Source organism: Scyliorhinus canicula, chromosome 7 (genome assembly GCF_902713615.1).
Source record: "Scyliorhinus canicula chromosome 7, sScyCan1.1, whole genome shotgun sequence".
NCBI lineage: Eukaryota > Metazoa > Chordata > Chondrichthyes > Carcharhiniformes > Scyliorhinidae > Scyliorhinus > Scyliorhinus canicula.
This window is the reverse complement of record NC_052152.1, coordinates 179,441,034-179,453,674: the sequence shown is the minus strand read 5'-3', so window position 1 is coordinate 179,453,674 and position 12,641 is coordinate 179,441,034. Positions and strand designations below refer to the sequence as shown.

The 12,641-nt window shown below is 43.9% G+C and overlaps 1 protein-coding gene across 11 annotated transcripts in view; it reads right to left on the bottom strand.

Annotated features, from left to right (window-relative positions):
• LOC119969593 (polycomb group protein ASXL1-like) overlaps positions 1-12,641 on the bottom strand; it is a 134,926-nt gene that overhangs the window by 83,359 nt on the left and 38,926 nt on the right. For 8 of the 11 annotated variants that reach the window (XM_038803394.1, XM_038803396.1, XM_038803393.1 and 5 more), the window contains one exon: positions 163-271. The exons of the other annotated variants lie outside the window; for them this stretch is intronic. In XM_038803394.1, coding sequence (XP_038659322.1) covers positions 163-271 — 109 coding nt within the window. The remainder of the gene's footprint in view (positions 1-162; positions 272-12,641) is intronic. 11 annotated transcript variants of the gene reach the window in all.

The window sequence follows — 12,641 nt, the reverse complement described above, 5'->3', positions numbered from 1 at the left end:
CCTAATTTGGAAGAGTTGTGAATGTTTACAACTGGTTATACCTTTATTTATTTATTTTTTGCCATGGGACACAAGATTCACGGTAACCACCTGTGCTGCACGCAAATAGTAAGCTTGGAAATTCTGAGAGTGACAGCAACAAAATTGTATAATAGTTCTTACCTTCAGCGTATAAAGACCCATCCGCCCTGGAAGTCTGTAAAACATTCCATCATCTGCACGAGAATTAGTGTGGAGCATAGCATTCAGACATGCCAAGGGAGAAGTTCCACTACATAAAATAGATTAAAAAGCACATTTTATGCAAATACCTCATATAATGTTCAGATTGGAACACTGGCACATATTCTGCTTCAACTGGATTTTCCCTTATCATTTTTAAAACTGTACAAAATGCCAATAACAGGAGATTAAATAAATTTGGATTTTTATAATCAAGCCAATTTTGAAATTTTTTTTGCAATTGCTACGCCTTTTGATTTCCATGAAACACCATTATTTTGCTTCATATGTCAGCCTGAAATTTTGAGGATTGAAGCATTTCACAATTGTTCCTTCATAAATAGCACAAGTACAGTACATGGTTTCTACCCATCTGGAATTATTTTACTACAGTTAGGGCTTTAAAATATTTTCCTAAAATGTTTCCACCACTGTTAATGACATAAAATTGCCTGCTGATAAAATCACTCAATGGATTTGCTGAAAATGAATTTGCCTGACTTCTTTTATACCGTAAAAATCATTTAGCACTCAACATTATTCTGCTGCATATTGTTGGGAGAATTGGTTTTTGATGTATCCATCAGTGCAACTAAAACTATATTCAGACCTCTAAAACTGCCATGCAAAGCTTTGTTCTGACTCCAATAACATTGCTGTTGATTGAGGAAAATTAAATTATATTGATCAGAATACAGTTTTGGGTTATGTAATGCCAAACCTACCGTAAACACTGCAATGACAGAAAACAATGTTTTATCAGTTAGTAGATTATCCTTTATCAGGTGGAACAGGTTGGAAACCAGCCGAGGTTTCCATCTTCCTCCAGAGGATGGAACACTCTTAATCTAGTAAAGGGGAGGCAATATCCACTAACGTGTCCATGAATTGGATTGGTGCTTTGACTTAAGAGATGATAAGGATGATCGTGTGTTTAGGAGAAAGATATCAAACTGATGAGAAGGAATAATCTGAGGTGAAGGAGGTTTTGTGGCATTATGTGGTTGATATCGGATCTGACCATATTTTTCCACTTACTGAGGGACCTCACATGGCTAATGAGCATCCATGTCTACAGACATTCCGCACAGGGAACAGAACCAGAATTCATTTCAGAGGAGTTATTTCATTTAATTCATCGCTTCTCACACAAATATGCTGAAAATATGTTCTGCTGCACCCAATTTAAAACATAACAACAACTGTGAAACTAGCTTATGAGTTGACATTAAGCCTATGACATGGCATCAGCAGACAATTCAAAATTTAATCCAAAATGTAACATGATAATTCAAGTCCGAACATTTTTATTAGGTGACACCACAGTTCATTGGTCATTTCTAACACCCAACTCAATTAATTTCAACAGAAACAGAAATTCAGAAACTCCTTGGGCTATGGCTTGTTTTTAAGGGGATATGAAGCATCAGTGTACAGGCTGTTGAGCATGCGTTATAAACAAATGTTGCAGTACAAGTCTTCAATAATTAGTTACATAAGACAACAAAACCATCTAGTAGTTGACAAACTATCAAGGGATTTCAATAATGAAGTCCCTGAAAAGCTGAACTTTTATTAGGTCTGCAACAGCATGTAGTCAAGACCATTTCTATACCCACAACAGGCATTATGATAACATTGTTTTGTTTAAATATTTGAGCCTTCAATTTCAAAATTGATGTTTCCATTTTGTGTCCTAATCATGTTTATAAAGCCGAGATCATCTAAAACTATTCACTGCGGCACAGTGGTTAGCACTGCTGCTTCACAGCTCCGGGGACCCGGGTTCAATTCCGGTATCGGGTGACTGTGTGGAGTTTGCACTTTCTCCCAGTGTCTGGTTTCCTCCGGGTGCTCCGGTTTCCTCCCACAGTAAAAACATAATAATCGCTTATTGTCACAAGTAGGCTTCAATGAAGTTACTGTGTAAAGCCCCTAGTCGCCACATTCCGGCGCCTGTTCAGGGAGGCCAGTACAGGAATTGAACCCGTGCTGCTGCCTTGTTCTGCATTACAAGCCAGTTATTTAGCCCACTATGCCAAACCAAAACATGTGCAGGTTAGGTGGATTGGCCATGCTAAATTGCCCCTTCGTGTCCAAAAGGTAAGGTGGTTTTACTGGGTTACGTGGATAGGGTTGACGCGTGGGCTTTAGTAGGGTACTCTTACCAAGGGCCGATGCAGACCCGATGAGCTGAATGGCCTCCTTCTGCACTGTTAATTCTGTGAAGCCAGAGCTTTTTCACTTGATTATACAGAGAATTAATCAATTTCTCAACAATGACTTTTGTTAGCAACACATTCCTATTAACTCACTGGTCTCTGCAATGTAACTTAAAGTTCTACTCCTAAAAATGAAAATTAGGCACAGTAAAGCTATATATGGACTGGTAGGAAACAATGTTCCTGCCAGGATTTATTCAATATACTAAACTGGGAAAGATTCCCTGTGTATGTTTGATCCCAAATCCAAACGCTGAACTATGTCCATTGTTACTCAAATGAAGCTGAACAACCAATTTCCAACATGAGGAGCAGTTACTAGGATACAACATATATCCCACAGTTCACAAGCTCAGCATTAAGCAAATCAAGAGGTTAGTCCCACAATAACAGCTTGATGCTTAATGCGTCTGAAGTGGTCCAGCAACCACCGAGTCGCAAAACAATTGCTACAAAAACAAGTTAACCCATCAGATGGGCCTGCCCATATGCAAGCCAACTGAAACAATCCTCCTCACTAATACCTATGGATTGGTGCTCAGTTTAATCAAATAGTTTTTCTACAGGCTAGTTAAGTAACTTAATGTAATCATTTTCACTATCTGTATCTATTATCCCGCATCCCAGAATGTGGACTTGGGTGGGGTGCCCTTTCCAAGGGCTGGTGCAGGCTCGATGGGCTGAAAATTCTATGAATGTGAGGAATGTGATGGAATGCTCAACATTCTATTGGATGGATACAGAGGCATCAACTGCAATCAAGAAGCTCACAACATCCACAACTAAGCAACCTGTTTCGCCAGCAACCCAGACATTGGGCTCTATATTAATGTATACCAGTAGTGGAGGGCTTTATCTTCAGGATGTACTGTAGCAATTCAAAATTTTACATCTACAGCAGGCCCAAGCCCTGTTACCTCAAATACAGAGATAGAAACAAGCAGCAATGATACAAATGCACTATCGCCTCCACAAATCATCCCGACTTGCTCATAACACCCATTTGACCATGTTCACGAGGTCACAATCCAGGAATTTGCTTCCTGACACCATCTTGGGAGTACTACGACTTTTGTAGGTGATCTAACAAATGCCAGCCTGGGGCATACCCAAAGAACAAGCATCACACATCAGCTAAGTAATTAAAAGGACAGAAAAGGACTTCCAGTGGCAGCCATGGCGTAAGTGGTCGCACACAGGGCAGTTCCTGCTTGAAGGCGTGGAAAAAAAGCTCTTTTTACTCGAAATTAGGTGCAACCTTGGCAGAAAAGTGTACCTGAAGGTTGGAGAAGTTCTCCCCGAGAGTAATTTGTCTGCTGGTTACCAAACCCAGTAGAAGGAAACAGCCCTGGCCAAGGAGTTGGGAGAGACCTGGCGCGCAGCAGCCAGTGGAAGGCTGGCGGGGGGGGGAGCTAGTGCAAGTTATAAATCCCAGATTGAACAATTGATGGTCTTCATCAAGGAATAGTTCCGCCAGCAGAGGAAGGAGATTTAGGAGGATCGCTCGAAGGCCATCGAAGGGCTGTGAGACTCCTGAAGGGCTCGATGGAGCGGGTGGAGAAATGTTTGGAGGCACAGAGGTCGCAGATCCAAGAGATTGAGAGGGTGATGCTGGGCCACAGCGATCGTGTAGTGACATTGGAGGCGGAGGTTGGGTTCTTCGGAACCTTTGCAAGACTTTGATGGCAACGGTGGAGGAGGGGGGAAATAGATCGAGAAGGCAGAATCTGCAGATGGTGGGCCTGTCTGAAGGAGTGGGAGGTGCGAGTGCCATGAGGTATTGTCCGAGGATGCTGGCAGGGCTGGTGGCAGAAGGTGTGTTGAATAAGGGCCCTGAAGTAGATAGAAAGCACAGGTCTCGGAGTCAAAAGCCTAGAGCAGGGGAGCCGCCACGTGAAGTGATTATGAGGCTCTATAGGTTGGTGGGGAAAGAGAAGATTCTGCAGTGGGCCAGGGAGAAGCGCAACTATGAACTGGAGGGGTACAAGGTCCGAATACATCAGGATATTGGAGCTGAGCTGGTAAAAACGGTGTGCGGGGTTCAACAAAGCCAATGCGGTGCTATATCAGCGGCAGATCAGGTTTGAGGTGCCCTACTCAGCAAAGCTTTGGGTGACTTATGACGGCGGGGAGTACAATTTTGAGACCCCAGAAGCGGCCAAAGACTTTTATCAAGGAGCATAAACTGGGGGAAACCTGAACTGAACAAGTCTGAGAAACTGAGGTGCTGGCACTTGAAAGTAATTGGAATAAGTGTAGAGTGGGGGTTGGAGGGAGTGGGGGGGTGGTTCCTTTTCCTCCGTTGTGGAGGGGTTTTTCTTTTTTTTTTAAACTGTCGGATTGTCAAAGGGTAGCAGGCGTGAAAAGTTTGTACGGGGACGGCTCTCCCCATCCTCCCATCTGCTGCCTGGGGTTGTGTTTCTTTTTTCTTTTGTTTGTTCTTGGGGAAGGTGGCCTGTGGTTCGAGATGAGTTTCTGTTTGGATGGGGAAGGGTGAGGTCAGCGTGAGCCTTTTCATAGAGCAGAGGTGAATGCAGGGGAAGGTTGGGGAGTCAGTGGTAAAAGCCTTTGGGCAGGAGTTGCGACGCTGGCAGGTAATTAACACTGCAATGAAGTTACTGTGAAAAGCCCCTCGTCACCACATTCTGGCGCCTGTTCGGGTACATGGAGGGAGAATTCAGAATGTCCACATTACCTATCAGCACGTCTTTAGGGACTTGTGAGAGGAAACTGGAGTACCCAGAGGAAACCCACGCAGACATGGGGAGAATGTGCAGACTCCGCACAGACAGTGACCCAAGCCAGGAATCAATCCTGGGACTTTGGCGCTGTGCTGGTGAACGGAAGCGAAGTGGGGGAGAAGGCCGCAAGTGGTGGCCTGCCAGGGCTCAATGGACCGCTCAAAATATCTTGGGTCTTTGCACACATTAGGTGCTTGAAAGCAGAGGTGGTCTTTCTGTAGGAAACACACCTCAGCTGCGGATGCACTGTGCTACCGTGGTCGGCACAATAGCAGTGGTTAGCTCTGTTGCTTTGTGGCTCCGGCTTGGATCACTGTCTGTGCGGAATCTGCACCTTCTCCCAGTGTCCGCGTGGGTTTCCTGTGGGTGCTCCGGTTTCCTACCTCAAGTCCCGAAAGATGTGCTGTTAGGTAATTTGGACATTCTGAATTCTCCCTCCGTGAAACCGAACAGGCGGCGGAACTGAAGGCTTTTCACAGTAACTTCATTGCAATGCTAATGTAAGCCTACTTGTGACAAAAAAGATTATTATTATTGAAGGACCAGGTTAGGCCAAGGAAAGGATGGGTGAGTTAGGTTTTCCACTCGGGTTTTGATTCAAAGTCGCGGGGAGTGGCAATTTTGATGAGTAAGAAAACAAGGTTTGTGAGTGCGAAGGAAGTGAGGGACCTGGGTGGGAGATTGTGAGTGGGGTATTAGAGGGGACGCAGGTGGAGTTGGTCAATGTGCATGCACCTAATTGAGATGATGTCAGTTTTATGAGGGGGTTGCTGGCAGCAATCCCGGATTGGCCATGCACCAGTTGATTATGGGAGGAGATTTTAATTGTGTCCTGGAGCTGTGGGTAGATAGATCGAGCCCAGGTCAATTGGTAGGCTACGAATGGCAAAGGATCTATGTGGGTTTATGGAAAAGGTGGGTATGGTGGATCCATGGCACTTCAAGAACCCAGGGAGGGGTGGCATAATGGTTAGCACTGCTGCCTAAGGCACTGAGGACCAGCGTTCGATCACGGCCCCGAGTCAACGTCTGTGTGGAGTTTGCAAATTCTCCCAGTGTCTGTGTGTGCAGGGTAGGTGGACTGGCCACACTAAATTGCCCCTTAATTGGAAAACAATAATTGGGTACTCTAAATATATTTTTTTAAAGAACCCAGGGAAGAGAGTATTCCTTTTTTCCCCACGGACGTGTACAAGGTATATTCCAGAATTGAGTGTGAGTGTGTGTGTGTGTATATAGAGGAGGACATGGACTAACCCGGGCCAGCTGGAGGAAGAGAAGAGGCAGGCGCTAGAGGAACCCCTGGGGTGGAGGGAGATAATGGACAGTATAAGGGGTATGAAGTCTGGGAAGGTCCCAGGGCCCCATGACTACCCGGTGGACTTTAATATGGAGTTTGTGACGACCTGGCACCACATCTGTTGGGGAGGTTAATGAGGCTTTGGATAAGTAGCAAGTATAGGAAGTGGAGAGAAGTAGGGTTGGTTAAGGGGAGGGATTTGTATCTGGAAGAAAGGTTTGACAGTATCGATGAATTGAAGGAGAGGATTGAGCTCCTGAGAGAAAAATAGTTTAGGTACCTGCAGGTAAGGGACTTCGCTGGGCCTAATGGCCTGGAAAGTTTGGAAAGAGTTCCCCAGGTTGCTGAGGTACACCCTGCTGGAGCGACTGCTGCTTCCGGATGTGGAAGGGAAGGGCAGGATTGGACCTATGGAATTCACAACCAGAATCAATTTTGCTACCAACAAAGCCAAGCTGACGCATAACAAAGTAGCAGAGTTTAATGGATTAAGCAGTTTCTTGATTATGTAGGTAAGACAGTTGAAGGCTCGAATACCAAAAGGTGCTGCCAGGGAGCAGTGATAAGAAAGAACGTGCGCATGAAATCGGATTTGAGCTACATGCAGCTAAAATAAGCTTAACTAATTTCTTCTTTAGAAATAAATCTGGGGGTACACTAAACCAGGAGACAGAAATGAAAGAAACATCTCCTGCCAGCCATGACTGCTGGCAATTCTGTACAATGAGTTAGGCAGAAACAAAAAAAAAAGTAATCGTTGCAGGTTAGAATTTCTTACTCCTTTCCACAATGGAAGATCAAATAAACTTACACAGGGTGGGCAGGGGGGTAAAAGTCAATAAGAAAAGGGGCAAACTTCAACAAATTTCTTAACTTGCTTGTATGTTACCTTTGAGAGGGAGTTGATAGTGCTCCAAAACATGGATATTAGAATCATACAATCCCTACAGTGCAGAAAGCCATTCAGCCAGCGGGTCTACACCAACCTCCAAAAGTGCACCCACTTCCCCACCCGATCTCTGTAATCCCAACTCCTCTTAACCTGCACCTCTTTTGGTGGGAGGAAACTGGAACACCCGGAGGAAATTAATTCACAGTAATTTACTGGTTTACAATTATATTAATGAATAGCCAAGATAAACAATACAATTTTCAAGTTTCATTGCGCATTAAATACTATTAAATTTTTGAGAAGCACATGAAAATATTTTGTACTGGCAAAAAAGCTTCAAAATTAATGTAGCATAATTCTGTGATGAAACCATAGGTTTTGTCAACCAAATATCCTTAAAAACTGGGTCTATTCCTCCCATTATGAAGCTTATAACTGCAGCCATCTGTTTAAACATTCAGAGCCCTGGGGCCCATCTCACTATAGCACACAATTATTTATACCATAAGCCCAGACATACTTTTCAGCTCACTATAGATGACCTGAATGGCTGAAAAATCTTCTTTAAATAATTTTTTATAAATCAAGGAAATTCAAATGGGTACTGTAAAGAAATTGCATTCCTGTAGAAAATACTTCACGCTGATGCACAAATAGATAGGGAATTCTGTGGGATTTCACATAAGAATATCGAGCAGTTTTCACATCATCAATTCTCATCCAAGCATATTGAGTAACTGCAATTGTAATTGAGTTACAGTACCTGTTTAAAACTCAAGTATTTCATCCACTACCAAAAGAAACTTTGAAAATATATATCTGTTTTACTGCTGCTCTTTTTTGGCTATGTTCCACAGTGTCCCTTTTCTGGTCATTTCTAGTCCCCTCACCTATTTCATCAGCTCTCCATGACCTTGAACCTCCCCATCTCTAATCTCCTCCAGCCCTCCAAACTTCCATAATATCAGTGCTCCTCCAATTCTGATCTTTGGAACAAACCCAAATTTAAAATTTGTCCCCAAACCTTCAGGTGCTAGGTCCTGACCTCTGGACTACTGCACTTCTCTCTCTCTTTCCTGAATAAAATTTTCCTCTTTGACCAAGCTTTGGATCATCTGCCCTAATATATTCTTTTGGCCCTCTCGGTCAAATTTTGTTAACCACCTGCAAAGTACTTTTGAACATTCTATTATGTTAAACACACTCTAAATAAATGTAAGCTGTTATTCTTGTGTTCTGTCTGCTATAGCTTCAAGCACTCATTTGTTTTTCATGGTTGGAGTTTGTATGGCACAAAACTCTGTTTTATGGCATTGGCTCTGAAGCACTTGGTTGGATACAAAAAGCCAATGTTGAGGATATTGGTTGTACTGCAGTTCATGGACAGGGGAGGAATTTGGGCCATATGCTGCAAATATTTCTTTTTGTGGTGAATGAAGGACCAGTTGGCAACGGAATCGTTGCCGTCAATCCCTAAAAACAAATATGACTTCTGGCAGACTTCATGATTTGAGTCCCCGGTGATTTACTAAGCCAATTCTGGAGCCATAGGTCTTTTGTAGAGAGGACAAAAATTGTCCTGAAGAAAAGGGGTTCCTCAAGCCAGGTTCCAGTTCTCTCTCCTCTGTAGCAGAGTTTTATGTAGCTAGTTTCCCACTTGCAGCTCCTTAGAGAAATCAACAGGTGGCACAGTTGGCAGGAAGTTCCTCCCATACATAGATGTCAATTCATCCCTTTTACAGTGGAGTATCCTCACATATTTTCTCTGCCTTCCTCACTCAGGTGCCATGTGAAGTTGAGAAGAGAATCTGCTTCAGACGATTTGCCATGGGCTGCAGTATCCTGACCAACGGAACTAATTTTGCATGATCATGGTTAATACGCTGGAGGAATGGGCTTTGGTGAAGATGCTGTTGTTTGTTTGCCAGTCTTCCCACTTGACTGAGTATCTTGCAGAGACCAGACTGCTGAAAACTCTCCCGTGTCCAGAGGTGCCTTTGGCAGGTGATCCAAGTCTCACTACAATATAAAAAGGGTGGTGGCAGCAGTGTCGCAAACTAAAGCCTTTGTCTTATGGCGATCTCCACTATCAAGACAGTTGATTCTGTGCTGGATCTCCTCTTCGATGCTTTCCCCATTGAGTTAAAACTTAAATCATGACTTTTGTTCCCGTTAGTCACAAATTGGTTCCATGACCAAGCTGAGGTAGATCATGAAAAGAGTTGGTGGAATCATACAGTGTTGCTTGACATCCATCCAAATATGAAAGGCCTGTCACCAATCCACTGCTAAAGCCAGTTGCAATCTGGGGGCTCAGGAGAATAAAAATTTTACTGAACACCCAAGCCTCTGGAGGACTTTACAAAGCGCTTTGTTGCTAATGGAGTCAACGGTCTTTGACAGATCAACAAAGGCCATGTAGAGCTCCTTCTGATGTTCCAGACACTGATCCCCTGAATGGCTGAAAATTACATTGGGTCTCTGGAAGAATGTTCTTTGCTGACAGGTAGGAAGCAGTTCAGGAGAATTTGTACGAGAATCCCCCCACAGTGGACAAAGGGATATCTGTGCATGAAAGTTGAAAGTCCTTGTCATCTATGCCTCGTGAATCAGGAACATGGTGGTGTCCATCGTATTTAAAAATGACCCAATTGACATTATTGCTATCATCCAAGGCGAGGTTATACAACTCCGTGCGCTTCGATTATCCAAGGCGATGTTTCTTTGTCAATCTTTGTTGCCATTTGAGCGGTAGGTAAATCAGCTGGTGAGCTTCAGTAAATAAACAGTTCCCACAAATTGAAAAGTGAAACAACAATGGCATTGCGGAAGTGGATGGCACGATGGCAGAGATGTTAGCACTGCTGTCTCACAGCGCCAAAGACCCGGGTTAAAATCAGACCTTGGGTGACTGTGGGGAGTTTACACGTTCTTCCTCTGGAGGCTCCGGTTTTCTTCCACAATCCAAAGATGTGGTTAGGTGGATTGACTATGCTAAATTGCCCCTAAGTGGGGTCATACATATAATTTTACAGTGCGGGCAGGAGGCTTTTCGGCCCATCGAGTCTGCACCAGCCCTTGGAAAGAGTACCCTACTTAGCCTCCACCCTATCCCCATAACCTAGTAATCCCACCCAACCTTTTTTGACACCCCAAGGGAAATTTAGCACGGCCAATCCACCTAAACCTGCACATCTTTGGACTGTGGGAGGAAACCGGAGCACCCGGTGGAAACCCATGCAGACACGGGGAGAAAGTGCACACTCCGCACACAGTGACCCAGGCCGGGAATCGAACCTGGAATCCTGGAGCTGTAAAACAACTGTGCTAACCACTGTGCTGCCCAATTGGATTTATCAGTCAATGGGCTGAATAGAATCACTACAGTGCAGGAGGCCATTCAGGATTCTATTCTAAATTGGGAGGTAGTACCTCTTCTCACTAGATTTTATGACAAAGGTCTGAGAGTGTTCCTGACTATTAACTTTATAGAACTCTGTCAATATTGCCCTGACCACATGACCTGCTCGCCTTCTTTCGTTGGGCAGCCTTTGGCATCTCAGTCAGTGTTTGCAGCACATCCAAATTTGAAACATCAAGCTGCAGAGGGAGAGTTGTTTTTTTGTCTGATACAGTTGACTCCCAATTCTAAAGATTTAAGTCGTGCTCCTTTCAACGGTCTCAGATAAATGAATCATCTTTAAGAATATTGGCATCTTCAGCTCGGAGGGGGGAGGGATCTTTTGTTTTTGGTCTGTAGATGGCCTTGGTAGTCTGGAAGAAGCCCTGTATGTCATGCTGGTCTGCATAGCATTGGATTTTGTTGACCTTTTCTACCCATCGTATATTCTTGATGATGGGCATCAGTCTCTAAGTTTCAAATTTGAGTTGCAAATATTCTTCTTGTTTCTGATGTGATACAAGGTGATATTGACAAATAATGAAGGCTTTAAGTTTCTGATTGAGTATTTTGCCTACTTCTTTACCATTCTAATCGAACACGTATGGTGCCGGTGAGATTCACTCGATGATCTGGGTGCATGGATCTTGGCTCCAATATTTGAACTTGTCCCAAAGCCCTTTAACACTGGAATCACTGGAGCCTGAGAGAGCATGTCAGGAACAAAGTTACATCTGGAATTGTTCTCGTGTTATTAATGTCCTGGAAAATATGGTTGTTAAACCTAGATTTGCGGATTTTCTATGTGGCTGCCTGATGAATGCTCATAGTTGGGTGGCTGGTCCAGTCATTGTTTGCACCCCACAGTTCGGGTGATACACACATCCTTCCTATCTCAGGCATTGCACATTGACATCAAAGTCCCAGGTGCATTTGAGTTTGGTGTACAACAAGCAGACTAGTTCAGTTAAAGTTATATCACGAAGACAATAAGGTCAGTATATCCATCAGATCAAAAATAGGGAGGTTTCACATCAGGTCAGTAAAGATTTGCACCAGTTGAACTTGTTCAACTTGCATCAATTTTGCTAGGTTCTCTAAAGTATTTATTTCGGGGAGGGAGAAAAGGAGAATGGAAAACAGATCACAAGCTATTGGTGGGTATAGTAGTTTTGTGGTTATAGTTTGTAACCAGCAAGCCAAGGTCATCCCATCATGCAAAGTTGTGAAACAGAATTCAACAGTAAAAGCGGTCATATTTTTGTAAAAACTCATTGAGTTCACCATTTCCCTTTGGGAGACCAGCCACTCTATACATGATGCGTGCTATGCTATACTGGTTGATTCAATGCTGTGAGCAATCAAGCATGCAAAACAAATATTGGCTCATTGGTGTTGCTCGCATCCCAAGACCAAATTCGCAAAAAAAAAGTAGCTAAGTAGAATGAATTGGAGAGGGATAGATAGAAAATAAATGTTACAACTGAAGGCGAGACTAAAATTCAATGGGGTAGAAATTGTTCCTGACGGTGTTATTGGTCCAACGTGTAACATGCGCAATGGGCGGCGCGGTGGCACAGTTAGAACTGCTGCCTCACAGCTCCAGGGACCCGGGTTCAATTACTGCCTCGGGTGACTGTCTGTGTGGAGTTTGCACCGTCTCCCAGTGTCTGTGTGGGGTTTCCTCCGGGTGCTGCGGTTTCCTCCCATAGCCCAAAGATGTGCAGGTGAGGTGGATTGGCCATGATCAATTGCCCCATAGTGTCCAAAGGGTCAGACGTTAGGTTAGGTGGTGTTACTGGGTTAAGGGGATAGAGTGGGTAGATAGGGTACCCTTTCAGAGGGTGGTGCAGACCCGATGCCT